The sequence below is a fragment of the Ipomoea nil genome, unplaced genomic scaffold (assembly GCF_001879475.1).
Source record: "Ipomoea nil cultivar Tokyo-kokei standard unplaced genomic scaffold, Asagao_1.1 scaffold0193, whole genome shotgun sequence".
Lineage (NCBI taxonomy): Eukaryota > Viridiplantae > Streptophyta > Magnoliopsida > Solanales > Convolvulaceae > Ipomoea > Ipomoea nil.
The window spans coordinates 698,042-720,412 of NW_017616621.1; the positions used below are offsets into that span (position 1 = coordinate 698,042).

A 22,371-nucleotide genomic window follows, 5' to 3' on the forward strand; every position below is an offset into this window, starting at 1 on the left:
TACAAACAACACATAGAAAAATAGGAAAACACCCGTTAGCGCGAAGCTATGTATAACCACACTCAACCCTATAAAGTACTATAGAATATACTTTGGAAAACATTTGATCTCAAACTCAAGTAACAAACTCAACACTTAGACAACTTTAGATACATCACAGATTTCTATATGCTCGCAACCTATAATATCAACATATATGCTTCAAACATAAATAACTCAACAACATGAATATTCCAACACATATTCCTCATAACAAAACTCTCCATAACTAACTCATACTATCAAACAACCAATACGAAGTTATCATCATGCTTTCTAGGTCATATCTTGTAAATTAGATGTATACGGTATCAAAATACAACTAATACAATCATGCTCAACATTCAATCTTGGTTAATCATTCTCAAATGCAATCCAGTGCAACACAATACTCAAATGCAATCTTGTGCAAACTATAAGTATACTCAACACTTGTTCGTAAAATAGAATACTTCTCTGTGGAGGTTTCTTAGAGCCACAAGGACTCGCTTGCTTTCTTTCCTTTCTTAGAGTCGCAATGACTCGCTTTCTTTCTTTCTTTCTTTTCTTAGAGTCGCAATGACTCGCTTTCTTTGCAAATGGACGAGGTAGGAACTTCACCGTATCGTGAACGGACCTATCCAGGCACGGCGTCTAGCCGGCCTAATACTCTCTCATCCACCGAACCACTCTCTTGGTTCTATGCTCAAACTCTGTGGAATCAGGTATCGAACTTTTAGCGTGCACATCCCCTGATCAGGATTCCAAGCCTGGCGGGCAGTTTCCAACCTCGTAACGTGGGAATACACCGTGTTACATGTACTGGGATCGCAATGTCCATAATAATCATCCAAGAGGACATAAACCAAACGGGTCCTACAAAACAAGGTTTCCTCACCATAGATATATATAGATATATCGCTCATGCATTTCATATGCACAACACTTAATTTATGCAAAAGACATGCACATATTTCTCAATTCATTCTCAAGGATAAGATAAGGATGCTCTACGTGGAATACGAGATTTTTGGAAAAATAATACTTGGGCTCACGTTGGCCACTTATGCACTTTTAAAACATGGTCTACTTGGAATGCAAAATACTATACAACATGCTTCAAATTAAATATCACCGTGAACTTTCAAGGACACACCAACATGCTTGTATTGTAACATATCAAACTCTTTATATTTCTACCATCAAAATAGACTCCAAATCCCATTGATCAAATAACATATTCTAGTCATGCTTTTCTAATAAATCTTATTGTCAAAGTGAACATGCTTTTCTATTCATTTCTCAACAACATCAGGAAGGTAAAACAAGGCAAATCTCATTTATAGTGAACTTCAAACATACATACTGTGAAGCAAATTCATCAATAAATCCATCATAACATGCTCATTTCTAATCCAAATTCAACAAAACCAAAGCCAAAACGTGCATCGAATCGGCCCCGAGGTACCGAGCCACAAGGGCCCGTGACACCTGGCACGAAACGACACGTAGCTGAGCCACAAGGGCCTGGCCACTACACAGACCACACTTAGGGACCAAGGGGCGGGGCTCACCATGAGCCGCCCCCTCAAGCCGTAACAACGCCGGGCCTAGGCAACGACCCTCTCCTAGGGCCGTTCCATAGGCCCGCTGGCCACGGCTCTAGCCAACGGTCCCCTTGATGGGCCGTTGGCTAGGGCCGTTACACTCATCTGGTGCACACTGTGTGTGCACCAGATGGACCATTTCATCTGCAATTCAAAACCAAGCAATTCCAACTCATCCAAAACATTAACAACACATCATAGAAAAGTAATAGATCACTTCCAAGCTCAAAAACAACAAAAATCTATCATTTCTACTCAAGAAACTAGGCTTCATAGACCCAAAATTGAAGAGGGAGTCCATGAGGTTATACCTCTGTAGATTCCTTTATTTAAAAAATTTACTCTCACTATTGATACAATAAATGTTGTTACTCTCACTATTGACATCTACAAATTATTTCACAAAAATTCAATTCCCACCAAAATTTTGTTTGTGGGCGCCCTCTTGTTATAGCCACACCCTCCAAACCCTCTCACTCTCTCAGATCTTACTCCACCACCACGCAACCATCACCTCCACTGCCACAGCGGCCGCTGATTGCTTCAGACGCCGATCCGACGCCACTGTCGACGTTGCGTTGCCATTGCCTCCCCTACGAAGACGCCACAGCCAACGTCCCGCCTGCCTGAAGAACGACGACGACGCACTTAACCCTTACGACTACAAGTCTCCTTCCCTGAGTGAGCCACAACTTTAATTGAGCCCTAATTTGTTGGAATTCGAAGCTGGTTCGACTGAGTCACGTGTTTATTTCTGGTTTTGCGGGTTATTTTCCCCATTTTTGGGTTCTCATTGAGCGTATTGGGATTCTTCGATTGAGGTATGATTTGTTGGAAATCAATACATGATAAAGATTTTTTCTTTTCTTCATTCTGTTATATGCTTACGTTTTTGTGTAATTCGAAAATGTTGCAGTGAAGGTGGGGATTCCAGAATTCTTGACTTTTCTTCGCTGGTTTTCTTTTCTTTCTGAGCGAGCTTTGCAGCTAGGGTAACTAAATTTACTTACAGTTGGTAGGACATTATAATCCCTCGTAGAATTCAATTGGTTCCTCTTTCAAAGTCTTATTATTTCACTTACAAGAATGCTTTTCAAATTGGAAGTTCTACAAATATCTTTTGATTATCAGTAGTTGTCCTTGCTGCTATGAATTTCATATTGCCTATATGCCTTGGGAGTTCTACAAGAATGCATTTCAAATTGGGATTCCCTACTGCCTTATTTCTCTTTGCAAAGCAGACAAATAGTAGAACTTTGTTTTAATTTCCATCTTCTTAATAAAAATCTTCTGTTATATCTGAAACTTTAAAATACAGAGTAGTTGCTCTATTGAATGTCACAATTCATTGAACTGAATTGCAATTATTTAATGGATAATATATTATATTTACTTGATTGAACAATTATATCCATGTCACAATTCATAGTCCTACCTGCTTATCAGATTCGCTGTATGTTCAGCTCTCTACTTTTTTTTTTTCTTCAGCTTTGTTCTGAAGAAAGACTCTTTACTCTATGAAAGGCATGCCAGGTAACTCTTTCATCATCCTATCTATAGTCTTAAATATTTTTCATTTTGTTAATGTTATAATGAAAGATGAAATTGTATACTCCTTGCATAGTGTAGGTATATGTTGAAAAGTAGTTGGATGAATTGTATAAGTAACCGCAATGTAGAGCATTGAGCATATTGGCATGGTAGAATGGACTATAGAGATTGTTCAGGTGCAGTTTCTATTGTTCAAAATTATTTAAATTGAAGCTGGCAAAGCCAATTGCATATTCAGGTGAACTTTTATGATGATATGCTGGAAATTGTGTTTATTTCTATATTCTTCTCCTGATTCTAGCAAGAATTATATCCTAGTGGTTTTGAGTGTTTCTTTGTCTTGGAGACCTTTGTTGTTTCCGCTTGCGTTAGATGGCTAACTGGCTTTTGGTAACTTAGACTTCTACAGGATGTTTCTTTATGTAAGAAATCAACAAATTCAGTGCCTTGGATATCAATGACCTTTCCTTTCAAGCTTTTATTGGGCCCTATAAGTTAGGTGGTATTTGGCTGCTTGCTTTCTATCAAGTATGCAGAGCTTCCTGTAGAATGAGCAATTGATCTCTCCCAGTACTCATACCACCACTGGGCCTAATTCTTTTTGAAAAGTGATTACAGATGGCCTTGATGTGTATCACTGCATATATAAATTGTCAGTCATTCATAAATGTCCATAACTCTTAGTGGACTTTGAGCTTTGAGTGGAGACTTTGGGTAAACTTTAGCTCTATGCTGTGCTTGATTGCACTCAAAAATTAGGTCGGCCAACCAACGGGATATAAACCTGACAAATATACAATCCCTTAAGTGTAAAACTTTAAGTCATTTATCTCTTGTCACCACAAGTTGTGCACAAGGAGCCAAAGTGGCAAGTGTACTATGCTCTGGATATGGTATGGTCTTTAATAGTTGGCACTGGATTAAGGTGGGAGTGGAAAAGTGGTTGACAGCAAAGCTGATGATAGGATTTTCATCTATTATAAAGATCATGGAGGTCCTGGAGTTCTTGGTCAGTTGTGTGTGTGTGTGTGTATATATATATATATATATATACATACATATATATATATATACATACATATATATATATATATATATATATATATATATATATATATATATATATATATATATATATATATATATATGAACAATCTTTGATGTTGCCCATTATCATAGAAATTAAAAGTATTTACCAGAGGAGCTGATCGAGCTGTTCTTGTTTCAGGGATGCCCAATTTGCCTCATCTTTATGCCAATGATTTCATTCAAGTGTTGAAGAAAAAGCATTTTGCAGGCACCTACAAAGAGATGGTAACCATCTCCATTGATTCTCTTTCCTTCTTTCAACTTTGATTGCATCTATATTTTACTCATAGAACACTTTTGTGCATGCTATGCAGAACAGAGACCTTTAGTGATTTTTGCTTTGAGGTCATAATTTAACAAATCATGTTTTCTTATGTGAGATTTAATATATTCAACCAATTTCAGCAGTACACTAGGACCTTTTTGATTGTCAAATGCTAAAACTAGCTACTTTGATCTTGTGTGCAGTGAAATAGTCTCTATCATTGTCTCTCACTTCTCGTCCATATATATGTCGAAGTGGAAGGAGTTATTCTCAAAAAACGACTTGATGTACTCGCCATACTTTGATGGATGGTGTATTTGCTATCCTTCCTCTAAAGCTGTGTGAAGATGTGATTATTTTTAGCATCTCTAATGTATAGCTAAGAATTTGGTGCATTTAGAGAATTGCTTCTCCAATTCCATCTTGTTGTGTTGGTTGAATTGTGAGTCTTTAGTATTTACAAAGTTGTATGAAACATTTCATTTTGGTAGTGATAAATGAAGTCTTTTAATATATTGATTGAGTTTACTTTGATTGCATTATGATACAAAATTTAATTTTTTATCAACACAATATCTATAGTTACAACGTAACATAATATCGATTAGTGAGGAGAAAATGTATTACAAAATTTAATATTTAATAAGTAACAATATATATATAATTAGAAAAATAATATTTGACACAAATTTATAATTTTTAGTGACGGGATTTTCCATCATTACAAGTATATAATGAGAGGAAATTATGGTAGTGAATAGATGTATTAGTGACGGGATTCTTTGTCACAAAAGGAATGTTTTAGTGACGGTAAATATACTATCACTATATGTGTATTAATGATGGTATCATATCCCGTCACTATTTGTTTTTAACTTCGGAAGAAATAATGACGGGTGGCGACGGTAAATTTCCCGTCATTAAAAGTCTTTTATGATGGTTTTTGATGTTTTAGTGACGGTTTTACCTTTCACTAATGGACAATTTTCTTGTAGTGAAAAGAAATAAAAAGTAACATCATTTAGCTTCTAACCTCAACATCCTTGGATCTTCCCTTCTGTTGTAACTTCTTGGCAGAAGCGACAAGGGAAGACTTACACCCCTCCAACTCAATTGACACCAACGGCGGTATTCTTTCAAAACACTCCGGGATTTGTTCCAAACAATTACAGGATCTTAAGACTAAGTGTCTGAGCATCCAAAACTGATTCCAGCTAACTACCCACTGCTTGAGATCTTTAGCTTCAAGGAGCAAGAATATTAATTGACGAAATCCTCCGTAAGCTACTTTCCATACCGTTCCATGGAAGGCATTTTCCAACTTGAGCACCTCAAGCCGGGGTAACCTGGCAATTACATTTAAATCCTCCTCAGAAATATTAGTCCTACTCAACTTCAACTTCTTCAATCTTGAAGGATACATGCACTCTTTTGGGAGGGTTGCATTCAAACCAATAGAATCTGAAATGCTAAGCTTCTCAAGCCCTTTGAAATAGTTAAAATGATCCAAAATAATAGGATTGCTGCAACATCCTCTAATGTGACTAGGCTTATGTCGTCCTTCAGGAAAATTTTCAGATTTTTTATGTTAGGGAACTTGCTGTACACCTTTTGTCTGCAATTAATTGGTCTCACCACCCAAGATAATGTATGTAAATTCTTTTTATCTGCACTTGGAGGATCTACCATATATGAATTGCCAAGTTCAAGATGCCTTAAGTTTGGTGGCTTCCAAATACTTGATGGCAAATGGACTGTTGGTGCTCCATTACCGGAAACAACAAGTGTCTCTAAATTTGGATTATTTGACACCACATCATCCAGATCCTCAAACCATTGTGTTATGGATAGGTATCTCAATAAAACTAAACCTCCTAATTGCATTGGCACTCTTTGAAGTGATATAGAAGTATCAAACACCAAAACTCTTAACAGCTTGGGAGGAACAAACATTTCAAGATTTTCAAGAAAGAAGAAAATGGAGCGAGGGATGTTTGTACCAAAGAGCACATAATAATAGTCAAAACTGTGTGAGTAAGAACTTAGCCAACGACAGGAATTTGTAAATGCTTTTAATGATAATCCTGAATGTTGCTGAGTATTTACTGCACATAAAATACCTCCTTTTTGAGATTCTCCTACGCAGAAGGTATGTAAGGCACTGTGCATTCTACAAGTTTTTATTTCGCCGTTACAACTTCGATCTTCAATTAAGAGAAGACTTCTATCAGTAAGCTCTTGTAAGTACTCATAAGCTTCATCTTCTAACTCCTTATGTTTCAATGGCTTCACAAATCCCTCGGCAATCCACAACCTTATAAGCATTTTAACCAGAATTTTTTTACGTTTTGGGAAGACTCCAAAGTATAGAAAGCAAACTTTCAAATGATGTGGCAACATATTGTAACTAACATTGAGTGCATTGCGATCTAGAAGTCCCAAAGACTCTAATTCCTTTTCAATCTTTTTCCACCCTTGTTGTATGTTGTTGCATTTAGATAAACGCTTGGCAACTTCAACAATTAACTGGGGTAATCCATCACATTTCTCCACAACATGGTTCCTAATTTTTTCAAATTTAGGGGCCAAGTGCTCTTCATCAATAGAAAGGATATTACAAAATAGTTCCCAGCTTTCTTTTGAATCTAGCAAAGTCATCTTATGGGTATGGGCTTTTAGGTCTAAGTGTCTAGTGCTTAGTAACATGTAATTTCCATTTAATCCGTTACTAACACACCTTATGATGTCAGACAAAGCTTGGTTCCAAGTTTTCTTGCTTGTAATGTTGTCTATAACAATTAGATACTTCTTACCACCAAAGCATTTGCGTACCTGCATTTCTAGTTCAAGAGGAGTGCTTCCTTTTTGAATTACAATTGGCTCTTCTACTGGTGTAATTGACTGAAGAAGTTGGCTTAGCATTCTGCTCTTATTGAAGTGTTGGGGTATAGTAACCCAACCTCTTACATCAAAATAGGATGCAACTGATGGATCTTCATACACATTTCTTGCTACAGTCGTCTTTCCAATACCCATCATTCCAACAATTGAGATTATATTTAGTCCAGAACCGCCAGAAAAGAGTTGCTTCTTTATGAGTGTACAATCACGGTGACGACCAACCATTCTGGCCTCAGGCTTTAGAAAGGCATGCGAGGTGGATCCATCAGATTCAACATTCGCAGCGCTAGCATGTTTTAACCAAGTATTTGATGGTTGAGTTTGATTTGCCTCATCATCATCATCAACTTCATTGCTGCTTCTACTTTTGATTATGTTCAACAACTCTTCTACGCTTTCTGCTGCTTCTTGCAAGGTGTGATGGAGTTTCTGAGAAGCTTTTTGTTGATGTACGGTGTGTTTGGCTAGAAGGAAGTTTTTTTGTTGTATTTGGAGGTCATCTTCAGTTTTGAGTGAGAAGTTTGTGATTTTCGTTTCCAATATTTTGATTGCAGCATCAGAACTATCGGAATTCCTCTCCAGCAATAAGCACCCTGCTTGCAGGGTAGAAAGCTTTCCTAAGAAAGATGCCATTGTCATTGCTGTTCCAGGATGATTCACCGTTGGGAAGTGTTGCAAAAAGAAATGCTCATATTTTTTTATGAGAATAGTTAAAGCAACACTAGCACCACCCATTTTTGATGGCTTCTCCAACAGCTCTGTTGCATATTTTGTAGCTTCTTGCAAAGTTTGATGGAGGAGTTGATGGGAAGCTGCAGCTTTTTCTCCTCCGAGAAGGATGAAGTTGCTAAGGTGTAGTTCAATATCATCTTCAGCTTTGAGTGCAAAGTCTCTGATTTCCATTTCTAAATCTCTCACTTTCACTGCATAACCATCACCATCACCACTGGATTCCTTCTGGAGAAGGGCTTGCAAAGCATAAAGTTTTTCAAGGAAAGACTTGATTCCTGCTCGATCATGATCATGGAGATACAGGCTTACCCTTTCTGTTTGCCCAACGACAAACTCAATCTCAATGGTTTTAATGAGAGAAGCTAAAGCAACACAAGCCATCTATCTCTCAATTCCAATCTTTAATTTAATTTGCTGGATGGTAAGAATATGTATGTAGTTTTAAGTTTTGGTATTGCACACTGATAACTAGATCAATCAAATATGCAAGCAAGACTCTGATCTGATCTGAGAAGAGCTAATTAGCTTACTGCCATATATGTTTTTATTGTACAGACTTTTAAAGTTTGTTAATAATCTGAAATTAAAGTGATTGAGAGAGTACATGAATGCATTATTTCTCCTCTCATCTTTTTCAAACTTTCATTATAATCATCTGTCCTTCCGTCCATGCTTTATTTGTCGTCTTCTTACCCGCCCTGCCCTACACATCACTTCCATATCAACCTCATAACTAAACGTACAATTCCTTTCCAATTATACATTAATTAATTAATTAATATATAAAGTTTGGCAACTTTAATAATGCAATTAACTATTTATTACTGTTGCTTTTCAATTTATTATATTTTTCAAGAATCATCATAACTATTTTTTAAAATATTTTTATATCTAAACTTACAACTTATTTTTATATCTAAACTAGTTTATCATCTCTTATTTAATATCACTAGTAAATTACTCGTGTGATGCACGGATAAAATTCTTTTATTATATATTTAAATAATAAAATTAAAGATAAGTTATAAATAACTTTAATATTTGAAAGTGTGTGTGTGTGTATATATATATATATATATATATATATATATATATATATTGAAAGGTTCCCGCGTGCGGTTGAATGCTTCCCGTGCGGTTGTGCGGTTGATTAATGTGCGTGAGATTTGTACTCAATGTGCGTGAGTGTTGTGCTTAATGTGCCTGAGATTTGTACTTAATGTGCGTGAATATGTAAAATGCAGCAGAAAATATGGATGTCAGCTTCTTCCCCATCCCCAGTAGCCATTGCCCCCTCCCTGATGATGATAATGCGGAGGCGGGCTATGGTGGTTAAGAATTATGGGAATAATACAACAGAAATCCACACTTAGCTGGTGTGCAAATTTCGCTGTGCGTGCGTCATCTATATACACATTCAACTGCACTGAAGGTAGCTGATAATCCAGAATCCATGGCCAAATTGAAGGAAGAAGTAACAAGAAGCTTGGGCGTTAATGTGCGTGAGTTTTCTGTTATGCTTCCTTCTGGGCTCGTAATTCTGAACTACTCACGCACATTAAGCATAAATCTCACGCATATTAATCACAATACTCAGGCACATTAAGTACAAAACTCACGCATATTAACATTACGCACATTAAGTACAAAACTCACGCATATTAACACTACGCACATTAAGTACAAATCTCAGGCACATTAAGCACAACACTCACGCACATTGAGTATAAACCTCACGCACAGTTGCACAACATAATTTGCCCTTAAACATATCATTTTAGAGCATTGAGGCCCAAAAACTGGTTGGTGACCTATAATTACAGGTCACTAGGAGTCTGGTGAACCTCCGACGAATTTCTGACTATATTCTGGCAAATAACACCGGCAAAACGGTCGCCAGTGTTTTTTGGTTGCGGCAACCAGTTAGGTTGCCTTATCATTTGCCAGAGAAGGCAACACTTTGGTTGCCTTCTCCGACGACTGGAGAAGGCAACCAAATGGGTCGCCTTCTCCTTCGCCATTGAAGGCGACCCATCTGGTCGCCTTCTCCCGCGACTGGAGAAGGAAACCAGATGGGTCACCTTCTCCGGCGAAGGAGAAGACGACCCTTCTCCTTCGCTGGATGTGGTCGCCTTCTACGGCGAAGGAAATGGCGACCCAAGTCACATTCTCCCGCTAAGGAGAAGGAAAAGGTTCGCCTTCTCTGACGACTAGAGAAGACGACCATTTGGTTACCTTCTCCAGTCACCGGAGAAGGCAACCAAAGTGTTGCCTTTTCCGGCGAAGGAAAAGGCAACCAAACTGGTTGCCTTCTTCGGCGAAGGACAAAGCATACCAAACTGGTTGTGTTCTCTAGTTGGTCTGCCTTCTCATTCACCAGAGAAGGCAACCAAACGACACCGGCAACCGCTTCGCCAGTGTTATTTGTCAGAATATGGTCGGAAATTTTTCGGAGGTTCGCCGAAACCCTAATGATTTGTAATTATAGATCACCAATTGGTTTTTTGAATCTCAATGCTCTAAAATGATATGTTTAAGGGCTTAATTGCAACATTTGAAAGTTTAAAGGTCTAATTGACTTCTTGAGTAATGTTCAGGGTTTATTTGGCCCTTTTCCATTTATGTAATTATATTTTTTCTCAAATAAATATGGGGTAAATGGGAAATAATTTTAAAAAACATTAAGATGTGAAAAGAAAATTGGAATGCAGCTGTCAATTAAAACTATTTTTGTTCCCATTATTGATTTAGTTAATTTTTTTTTATTGTAAAATAAAAATATTTGAAATGTAAAAAATTAGGCAATAGTCATAATTAAAAAATATTTGAAAAACAAAACATGATGAATTTCATTACTACTCTAGTAAATTTGCTTTTAAGATAATAAATTTAATAACAATTATAATATTAAAATATGATATTATAATAATGTCAAATTTTTACAAATTTTTAAAAACTTCATCGTATACAATGTTTGTTGTTGAAGTTCTTTTATTGCTTTTACTGTCACAAATCAATATTTTCAACCCACTTGTTGTAGTGACCTTTGAAACTGCAACATATAATTGTCCATGACTAAAAACATATTTTTTTAAGAATAGACCTACATGAGAAAGTGATTGACCCTGACTCTTATTAATCATCATTGCTTATGAGACAATTAAAGGGAATTGTTTCTTTGAAATTTAAAAGGCAATCTCAAGTCTGATGGAGTTAATGACATTCTTGGTATCTGTACTTTCTCACCTGTATTGCTTCCATAAAATACCTTTGCTTTCAGAACATGGTTTCCAAGTTTAGTAATGACCATCCTTGTGCAGTTGTGCCATTACATAAACCAATTAAGTGGTTAATGTTTCTCAAGAGCATAAACAGATTGCCAACTTTCAATGTCAATTAATGATTGGGTACAACTGAACACTTTAATATTGCAATTAACTATTTACCGTTACTTTTAATTTATTATATTTTTGAAAAATCATCATAATTATTTTTTAAAATATTTTTATATCTAAACTTACAACTTATTTTTATATCTAATTAAACTAGTTTATCATATCATCTCTTATTTAACTATCATAAGTCAAACATTTTTAAAGGTTAATAAAATTTTTGGTCTTCACTATAAGTAAAAATGGTCAAATTATTGTTATGTTTAAAACGCTTAACATTTTATGATATGTTTTGGATGTAAGCATTTAAAACACTTTAACATTTTATTGTGTTTAACTAAGTTGTATACTTTTATTTTTATGAAGTTTTATGGATGTGAGCTTATTAAATTTATTAAATTTAACATTGCATGGTTAAATAAAATTTAGGAGCTATTAAATATGTTGAGTAAATACCATCTATGGTCCATCGAGTTTAGTGACATCGCCATCAATGGTCCCTAACTTTCGTATTTACCGGGCGTCATCCTCCGAGTTGCCAAAAGTGGCCTACAAGGGTCCTTCCGTTAGTTGGTCCCGTCTGAGACGTCAAAATGGAGGGCAAATGAGTCACTTCACATTATGCGAACGTTTTATGCCTTTTCTATTTATTTAACGGAGCTCTTCTTTAGGTTCAACGATATCATAAGCCTGAGAACCGAACCCTAATCTTCTTCATCTTCTTCATCTTCTTCAAGTAATTTCATGAGCAACAATGTCATCTTCTTCAACTACTTCAAGGAGGAGATATAATTTTGGAGATTCCATACACAGTCATGGGTGTGAGTGCGGGAATCAAGTGGTGTTTCGAACGTCTTAGACAGATCCCAATCCGGGTAGGAGGTTTTGGCAATGCTCTGAATCCGGTCAGGTAATCTTTGAATTCAGTTTCATTTTTCCAGATTTGAATTTTATAAATTCAATTTTGTTTTGTTTTTTTTTTTTTTTGTTTTTTTTTGATTTTAGGGAGGAAACGGTTGTGGTTTCTTTGATTGGGCAGATCCTCCAATGTGTTCACGGGCAATCAGTATAATACCCGGACTTTTGAAGAGGATAAATAGAGACAAAGAAGAGATGGAGAAGTTAAAGGCTATGCTAGAAGTTGCTACTAAGACAAATGTAGTCTTGTCTATGAAATATAAATGTTGCAAATTCGCAATTGTAATCATCTTTGCAATTGGATTCGTAGTTCATGTGTTTAGCAAACGTAGTTCTCAATCAATGGCAGTTGTCAAAATGCTTCCAGGCAATTAATGATGTAACCTGATTTGGACCATTTAATGCAATGTGTTTGAAGTATGTTTAGTTAAGCACCATGTTATTGTACTGTCTTTGTTGTCTGTATAGGTAAGCACAATGATATTGGAGTGTGTTTAGTCAAGAAACCTTAACAATAACATAAGCACAATAGGACAATAAAAGCCAATTGAGCAACCATTTCATTTCTGCCAAAGTAACATTCAATTGTGCCAAAATAAGACTAAATTGCCAAAGTTACTGCTATACAAAAAAAGAGTAACATACAACTGTCTTGTCTAACTGATCCAGCAGTTTTGGCTACCAAAATACATAACTTAAACAACATAACTTAAACAGTACTGTTAATCAATGCTTATAGGATCATCACTTGTGTTTTTGAATTTTGATTTCATCTTGCCACGAGTGTTATATTTCCTCCCTTGAGTTGCATTGGCTTGCAGCTTCTTCTTTGTTGGTGGAGTCACTTGTTGGCTATCTTTTTCTTCTCAAAGAGTTGGTGGCTGACTAGTAATTGGTATCCTCAGCATTCACTTGTGGTTGCATTGTTTGGTTTTGAAGCACTTGAGACACCACTGCATCAATATCAATGTTTGCCAACCAATTATCATCTTCATCTTCAAGTGTTGCATCAGGTAGTGTAGGAACCACCATTTGCCTTGTTTCTTGTGCAGTTTCAGACTGTGTAGCTTCACTGCTTCCTGCTTTCTTAGCCTTTGCCCTAACTCTTTTCTTTGGATTGGCCTAGGACAGAAATATCACAATTAGATCATAACTAAACTTAAGCTATAAGAAAATTTAAAACAGGTTATAAGCCATAACACTTACCAATCTCTCCCTAACAGGAGGATCTTCAGGGCATTTTCTTTTGTTGTGGCCTTCCTTCTTGCATTTGGTACAATGCATCTTCACATGGAGACCTCATCACCTGCCTTCTTTTTCCCAGATTTGGATACCTCAGCAACCCCCTTCTTTTTCCTAGATGTGGATATCTCATCCATTCCCTTCTTTCTTGCTTTTTTGGGTCTTCCAGGCTTGACAGTGTATACAGGTGGAAGAGGTGGCTTTCTATCAGTTTCAGGCCACTCAGTAGGACCTGCCATAGGCTTGATGCTTCCTCCATAGGCCCTCAAGTATGTTTGTGTGAAATAACATTGGTGGACATAGTCATTCACTGGACCCTTACCATGCTTCATCCAAATGGCACTTATAGCATGTCTACAAGGAATACCAGTCAAGTCCCAACTCCTACAAGTACATGTCATTCTACCCAAGTCAACTTCATGCTGCTCAAATTCACTATAAATCACCCCACGTGTCTCAAACAAGTTGTCATCACTCTGTATGACTGTATACCCATTGGCTTGTTTTTCATACTGAGCTATTTTCTTCATAATCCTAGGGCATATAGGGCCAGTCCATTTCCATGCCTCTTTCCTACACTGATACAACCTATGCATAATTTTCTTCCTCAATGTTTCAAGGCAGCTAATTAAAGGCTTCTCTCTAGCATCTAAAATAACATAATTATAACACTCACAAATGTTATTGACCAAGATATCACAATGCGCATTTGTATTAAAATGTGACCTGGACCACTCTGAAGGGTGTTTTTCAACAAGCCATTCATATGCCTTAGAGTCAATGGTCTTCATCTTCTTCATTGCAGCTGTGAAGGTGTTAACTGTTGTGGCCCTAGCAGCATCCCATAACCCATCTTTAATTGCCTTTCCAGTGAAGCCAGCTAGTTTCATATTCCCATGTAAATGTGTCACACAGAATCTGTGAGTCACAGCTGGAAGAACTTCATCAAATGCAGGGAGTAAACCCTTTTGCTTATCTGCCAAACAGTTAGGTAAACACTTAGAAATAAATGAATGCAAAACAAATGGTAAGCTTTTAAAACTATAAGATATGAATGTTAATTCCAGTTCACATACCTGAAATAAATGTTAATTCCAGTTCATCAGCTGGAGTTATTGCAAGATCTGACTTAAGATGTTTTAAAAACCAAATCCAACTTTCCTTATTCTCTCCTTCTACATGTGCATAAGCAAGAGGAAAGACACTATCATTTCCATCCACTCTAATAGCTAACAGCAACTGACCCCCATGCAATCCCTTCAAATGACACCCATCCACTTCAATAATAGGCCTACGGTACTTATAGCCTATTCTACATGCTTCCTAGCACATGTAAAATCTCTTGAACCTTCTATGGCCATCATCTAGTTTATCACCCAACTTCACATGGTATTTGCTTCCTGGATTTGTCCTGTCAATCTCCAAGCAGTAACTCCATAGTTTATTAAAGCATTTTTCTTCTTCACCATAAATGGCAGCCCTTGCTTTCCTCATTGCCCTCCATGCTTGCCTTCTGGATATTGAGATTCCATCAGTAGTTGACACCTTTTTAAGGAATTCAGATGCTGTCCAGTTGGAGTTTGATGCAACCTCATTCTTCCACCTTTTTGCAATTGTAGTTGAGTTAGCCATGTACTTTATGTTATTCCAACAACAGCCATCATGCTTGTCATTGATTGCTGTAATCCTCCAGTCATTTTCTGAGGCTTGTTTCCTTAGTGTAATCCTAAAAGGACATTCAGTTTCATTGCACTCAACAATGCACCTAACCTTATCATTTTTGATGTACAGAATTTCCTTTCCTTTATTCATTGCATAATTATAAATTGCCTCCTTAAATTCTGCTTTAGAACCAAATGTTAATCCAAGACAGAACGTAGGTGTTGCCATCTCAATTTTCCCTTTAAACATTGGCAGTTGATATTCTTTTTCCTCTTCATTATCACTGTCTTTCTCACTCCCCTCATCTGAAAATTTTATCTCCAAATCTTCATTAACTTGAACTGCCAAAGCAGTTCCAGCATCATCTAACCCACCAAACTCAGCAGTTGGATCAACAAATTGCTCAAACTCTATGTCATCTAAATCCACAGAACTCTCATCTGACTCAGCATCCTCCTCACTTTCCCATTCATCTTCACTTTCAGGATCAGCATCCTCAACACCCTCAGCATCCTCAACATCCTCAGCACCATCAACATCACCCTCATGCACAACCCAAATCTCTATTTCATTATGCACCTCTATTTCTTTGACTAAATCCCATACTTCACAATATGAAACTATCTCTATCAACCCATTTGATTGATTCACAAACATCTTCATGCAATCTATTATTTCATAACCCAAACACTTAACCTTATCTCTAAGTGTGAACAATTCCCACTCATTCACACCAATGTTAGAGAAACTAGTAGTCTGCCCTCCAACATAACTTGGTTTATGAGTTTTATTTATCCTACCACCATGCCTTAAATTCAACACAAAACCACCACCAGGAACATTACCTGTACAGCAAAGTAGCCACAAATAGGTTCATTACACACTGTTATATAAGCAGGCAGAAATGTGGATTTCAAATGGTTTACTATCCCAAGACAAGTGGTCCCTACACATAATATAATACACATAAAGGCAATACACATCATTTAACTTTTAACCCAGCCACAACATATGTGCTTTAAACCCTATGTGGTCCCCAATTTCAAGCCAACCAATCCACAATTATTTACAGAACAAAAGGACACACTACCATGTGCTTTCAACCCTCTGTGGTCCCCAATTTCAAGCCAGCATTTGTGCTTTCAACATAAATAACCAAAAAAAAAAAACACAAAAAATCTACTTTAAACAAAATATGTAGTTCATGGCCTCCCACCACCTAAAGAGGGCCCCCATGGTCCCATAAACAAAGCCCAATACTATACTTTAAACGAATGCAGTTCACATACTCAAATTTGTAACAAAAACAACCAATACGAGGTTTCCGTAACACAAAGAACTCCCTACTTAGTTAGTTCACATACCATTCGACTGTCGTTGTGGAGAACCCATGACCTCGTTGAAGTCTGCCCTATTCTCGCCTTGAATTCTGACCTCGAAATTGCTACTTCGTCAATGAAGAATCCTTCGCAATCGCCACTAAATTCGCCTGAGATTTTGTTTAGGGTTTGGTAGTTGGAAATTTGGGAATCAATTGAGGGACTTAGTCTCAGACGTTTTTCTCCAAATAAATGTAAAATGCATTAAAACATTCGCATAAAGTAAAATGACTCATTTGCCCTCCATTTTGACGTCTTAGACGGGACCAACTAACGAAAGGATCCTAGTAGGCCACTTTTGGCAACTCGGAGGATGACGCCCGGTAAATACGAAAGTTAGAGACCACTGATGGCGATGCCACTAAACTCGAGGGACCATAGATGGTATTTACTCTAAATATGTTATACTCCTAGTAATACAAGTTTATATTCAAAGTGTCCAAATAACAATTGCATTGCATTATATAATAATAATAATAATAATAATAATAATAATAATAATAATAATAATAATAATAATAATAATAATAATAATAATGGGTACTTAGGTCTGTATACTACTTATCTTATTCCCTTCGAAATCCTATGGATACCAAACATTAAAATTGAAATTTTCAGTAATATAATTCTATTCTTGCAAATCAAACATTGGAATTTAGATTCTCACTTTATTCTCACACTATTCATCTCTCATGAAATTGCGATTCTTTCCTTCCCTAATTCTCTTCTAGCAACCAAATGCGCCTTAAATGGATAAAGCTTCACATTGGATGGGTTAAATTGGATACAGAGGGATGTTGAATAGCATATAAGTTAACCAATCATGCTAATATTTAATAAATATTGGTTATTAATGGAATTTAATAATCACATATGTGGTTAAGAAAATTTAACATTTAAAATTATATAATTGAGAGAATAAAATGTATTTTGAAAAAGTATGGTATAAGAGGGCATTTAATTGAAATTGTTTATAATGAAATTCATGGATATAGAAAATATAGCTAGAGTCTGCAGTATGATGTTGCATTCAACTTTATAGAAAGCATCCCTAACACAGTGGAGATGACAGACTCTGAAAAGCAAACAATACACACTAATATTTCAAACTCAATAATTCATACAATTAGACAAATAAGATGTGACAACACAATCCTGCTTTGAACGCATATCACTACTCAAAATTGAGAGAGTTTTTATGCAATTGGACACCTCAAAATTGTGTAAAAATTGTAAAATAATTATGACCCGTTTGGTTTGTGGAAATGAATTAAGAATGAAATGAATTTTAATTAAATTCCATTAAAAAAAAAGTACTTGAAATATTAATTCCATTGTTTGGTTGATGTGAAATAAATTGTTGGAATAATTAATATAAAGTATTAAATTCCCTTGAATATTAAAGATATACAAGGGTAATATAGAAATTGGTATTGTAACTTATTTCTCAAAGTCGTGGAAAATAAAATACCAAAATAAAACAATGAATTCATTTTCCTCAAATTTGAGAAATTCATTTTCCATAAATTAAATTATTCACCAATCAAACAAGATAAAATTTATTTTTCCACAAATTTGAGAAAAAAATTCTCTTAGAAAAAAAATTTCATGTTAACCAAACATGCTTTACTAACTTGAGCGTTAGATAGAAACCGAATAAAATGTAAAAACTTTATAATAATCATGCACTAATATCATTTTCTACTGTACATGAGTTTCTTAACAATGACTCAAGAAACCCATTTTGATGGGGGAAAGGGTGGAAACCCCATAGCTAGGTTATCGCCTGCTATGACCAGCATTATGGTGCACCGCCTCGTGTCTATCCTTCCCAAAAGAGTCGTGAACAATATCCAGGGGACACCCAAACTTGATCCAGTCACATCTTCCTTGTATTTCCATTTACGCAAGACCATCAACAACACTCTTTTGTTTGCGGGGAACATGTGTGATTACCAAATCTCAATCCTTCTTGATCCAACGGGTGCAGGCTCTAATGACGGTCCCGCTCGAACCCAAAGGCTCGGGTCCCTGGTTGATCCATCTGACCACCTCCTCATAATCACTCTGGATCTAGACTTTTTTTGAATCCCTTGCTCCAAATTTATAACATATTTATTTTTGAAATAAAGGTCAAATAGGCCATCGAACTACACACGAAACTGCAGTTGTATGATTTTGTGTTGTTCAAGAACTCGATTACAATTTTTTTAGTTCAATGGTAAAATTGCAATTTCGTGTGTAGTTTGACGGTATTTTTGACCCTTATTTCAAAAATGAATATGTTTTAAATTTTTATTTTTGTAATGTTTGAATACAACTTCAAATTATTTCTTGAAATTTGTAAAATAGTTTTTTTTTTTTTTTTTTTTTTTTTACAACTCTAGCCCTGAATTTTTGAATTATAAATTCCAACTATCTCTAGAAATTTATATTAAATTATCTAAATAATTAATCATGTTTAAAGGCCTTTAACTTGAGCTGGTTACAGGTACCATCAAATCATGGTAGAGAATGATTCAGATGTGACAATCAAACATATATTTTCATACCAAAAATGTTAATCAAAAAATGAGACGAGGATATTAGGAAGTCAACAAGATCGAAGGCATCAGAATGTGCCATCTAGCAGCATCTAGACATTCAAACAATTTTCATTTCTGTTATGTTAGTTAGGATTTTCCTTTCTGAAGTTTCCCTCCCTTAGCTTTGTATATAAGAGCTCCATGTATTTCTTTGCAACAAGTTGTTGAAATAAGATCTGATATTCCTTTTCTTTCCTTCTTGCATTCTGTAAAATGGTATCAGAGCTCTCAAGATAAGAGCTCGATTCTATTAGTTTTGAAATGACGAACTGGCCTCCAGTCAACATCAATTCAGCGACGCATCCAGCCGGGAAAGCAGCCGGGAATACATCTGGAACCTCAGCGACGAATCCAACAAGCAATGTAGCCTGGAATGCAGCCGGAAATACAGCTCCGACGAACAGATCTAGTTCGCAGGAGGTAACATACGATCCTCAATCGCAATCTAATCCGTATTACTTATACATTAACGAGAATCCAGAACTGGAACTCGTTTCCTTCCCTTTGGATGGATCCAATTATCATGCCTGGGCTAGGGCCATGACAATGGCATTGTCCTGCAAGAATAAAGTGGCTTTCATTAATAGAATTATCAAGAAACCTCCCCAAGATGACCTAGAAAGATACTATGTCTGGGAGAGGTGCAATAATATTGTATGTGCGTGGATTGTTCGAACTCTTTCGCCAACTATTGGTCGAAGTGTCTTTTGGATAGACACAGCCTATGGCATTTGGAATGACTTGAAGAGACGATTCAGTCAACAAGATCTGTTTAGAGTTGCTGAGATCATGTGTGAAATATACCAGACAAAGCAGGGAGATGATTCTCTAAATGAATATTTCACAAAACAAAAGTTGCTATGTGATGAGTTGGTCATACTCAGGCCTCCAAAGATTTGTACCTACACCAATAAGTGTGAATGTGGAAAGAAATTGGATGAGGTAATTGAACAGGGAGAAAAAGACAAACTATCCATCATCCTAATAGGTCTACATGAGAGGTACACTGCTGCTAGGAATCAGATCATGCTAATGAGACCTTTGCCTGATGTCAATGAAGCATATTCCATGATTGCTCAATAAGAAAGACAATTCCAGATGGCTGCTGGCTTTGGGAGCCAATTACACCAAGCAGGAGAAAATGCAAGTAGTGTTTTCTTAGCCAAAACTAAGGGAGGTTTCCAGCAAGGATTCAAGAAGACACGAGCTTCAAACAAAAGGCCCGTGTGCACCTACTGTGGCTATACTGGCCACACACAAGACAAATGTTATAAGAAACATGGTTACCCCCAGGTTGGAAGCCAAGATCTAGGGCTCATGGTTCAATAAACCAGGTCCAGGAAGCATCTGTCACTCAGCAACCTAATGATTTGCCAGTGTTATTTGTCAGAATATGGTCGGAAATTTTTCGGAGGTTCGCTGGAACCTTAATGATTTGTAATTATAGGTCACTAATTAGTTTTTGGATCTCAATGCTCTAAAATGATATGTTTAAGGGCTTAATTGCAACATTTGAAAGTTTAAAGGTCTAATTGACTTCTTGAGTAATGTTCAGTGTTTATTTGACTCTTTTCCCTTTATGTAATTATATTTTTCTCAAATAAATATGGGGTAAATGGGAAATAATTTTAAAAAGCATTAAGATGTGAAAAGAAAATTGGAATGCAGCTGTCAAATAAAACTATTTTTGTTCGCATTATTGATTTAGTTAATTTTTTTTTATTGTAAAACAAATATATTTGAAAGGTAAAAAATTAGGCAATAGTCATAAATAAAAATATTTGAAAAAAAATGATGAATTTCATTACTAGTCTAGTAAATTTGCTTTAGAAAGTAAATGGATAATAAATTTAATAACAATTATAATATTAAAATATGATATTATCATAATGTCAAATTTTTAAAAACTTCCTTGTATACAATGTTTGCTATTGAAGTTCTTTTATTGCTTTCACTGTCACAAATCAATATTTTCAACTCACTTGTTGTAGTGACCTTTGAAACTACAACATATAATTGTCCATGACTAAAAACATGTTTTTTTTTTTTAAGAATAGACCTACATGCATGAGAAAGTTTAGTAATGACCATCCTTGTGCCATTACATAAACCAATTAAGTAGTCAATGTTTCTCAAGAGCATAAACGGATTGCCAACTTTCAATGTCAATTAATGATTGGGTACGACTGAACACTTTAATATTGCAATTAACTATTTACCGTTACTTTTAAATTTATTATATTTTTGAAAAATCATCATAATTATTTTTTAAAATATTTTTATTTCTAAACTTACAACTTATTTTTATATCTAAACTAGTTTATCATATCATCTCTTATTTAACTATCATAAGTCAAACATTTTTAAAGGTTTTTGGAATTCTTGCAGATGTAGAGGCCTGTCAACAATACATGTCTTGATCAGATCCCACAAGGCTCAATTAATACTCTGGCAGTGGAACTCCAAAGTGAAGGTATGATCTCACTTAATTCTGTCAAGTGCAATAAAAGTGAGTGGATAGTGGATATTGGTGCTACTCACCACGTTATGTGTGATATAGACTTACTGAGCAGTCAGAAGAAGGTCCAAAATCTACATGTGTGCATGCCAAATGGGCAGAAGGCTGCTATCGCCCTCACTGGAATAGTATGCCTATCTGATGAGTTTATTTTGTATAATGTGTTGTATGTGCCTGGTTTCCACTACAATCTGATCTCTGTAGGAGCTTTCATTAAGGACTCCAAAGGTGCTATAGAGATGAATTCTAATCATTGTGTTATACAGGATGCTATCCATGGGAAAATGATTGGAAAAGCTGAGCTGCAAGGTGGATCGTACTACTTAGTTATTCATATTGCTTCTGTACGCAATTCTGTTTCCATTCATGACAAGTGTATTCTTTGGCACAATAGATTAGGACATGCCTCATGTTCAAAGATTCAGCTCTTAAAAGACTTGGAACCTACTATTTAGTTTAATAAAGATTTCATTTGTGATTGTTGCCACTTTGCTAAACAAAAGAGGTTACCA

At 35.9% G+C, this 22,371-nt stretch overlaps 2 protein-coding genes and 1 long non-coding RNA gene across 8 annotated transcripts; 2 read left to right on the forward strand and 1 right to left on the reverse strand.

Annotated features, from left to right (window-relative positions):
• The first annotated feature begins 2,074 nt into the window (after positions 1-2,074).
• LOC109188317 lies at positions 2,075-5,032 on the forward strand. 6 transcript variants are annotated; one of them, XR_002055388.1, is made up of 7 exons: positions 2,075-2,446; positions 2,542-2,617; positions 3,114-3,158; positions 3,255-4,185; positions 4,405-4,490; positions 4,580-4,610; positions 4,734-5,032. It is a non-coding gene; the product is annotated as an uncharacterized LOC109188317 (long non-coding RNA). The 6 variants fall into 6 exon arrangements; XR_002055386.1 differs by lacking the exon at positions 4,580-4,610 and having other exon boundaries at positions 3,255-3,414; positions 3,576-4,185; positions 4,734-4,801; XR_002055385.1 differs by lacking the exon at positions 4,580-4,610 and having other exon boundaries at positions 2,542-2,640; positions 3,250-4,185; positions 4,734-4,801.
• Positions 5,033-6,118: 1,086 nt separating this feature from the next.
• Positions 6,119-8,544, reverse strand: LOC109188711 (putative late blight resistance protein homolog R1B-17). Its single transcript, XM_019339344.1, has 2 exons — positions 6,217-8,544; positions 6,119-6,145 (listed from the first exon to the last, which is right to left on the reverse strand). The coding sequence occupies exons 1-2, from the start codon at positions 8,542-8,544 to the stop codon at positions 6,119-6,121; spliced, it is 2,355 nt and encodes a 784-aa protein (XP_019194889.1).
• Positions 8,545-19,602: 11,058 nt separating this feature from the next.
• Positions 19,603-20,424, forward strand: LOC109188720. The gene has a single exon (XM_019339348.1). It carries the CDS (start codon positions 19,603-19,605, stop codon positions 20,422-20,424), a length of 822 nt encoding a protein of 273 aa, XP_019194893.1.
• Positions 20,425-22,371: the final 1,947 nt, after the last annotated feature.

Excerpts from the sequence above, each read along its gene's own strand:
- LOC109188711 (XM_019339344.1), bottom strand. The coding sequence starts at position 8,544 with ATGGCTTGTGTTGCTTTAGCTTCTCTCATTAAAACCATTGAGATTGAG. Across the intron at positions 6,146-6,216 it reads AACTTGGCAATTCATATATG|ACAAAAGGTGTACAGCAAGT; the intron begins GTAGATCCTCCA and ends AATTAATTGCAG.
- LOC109188720 (XM_019339348.1), top strand. The coding sequence starts at position 19,603 with ATGACGAACTGGCCTCCAGTCAACATCAATTCAGCGACGCATCCAGCC.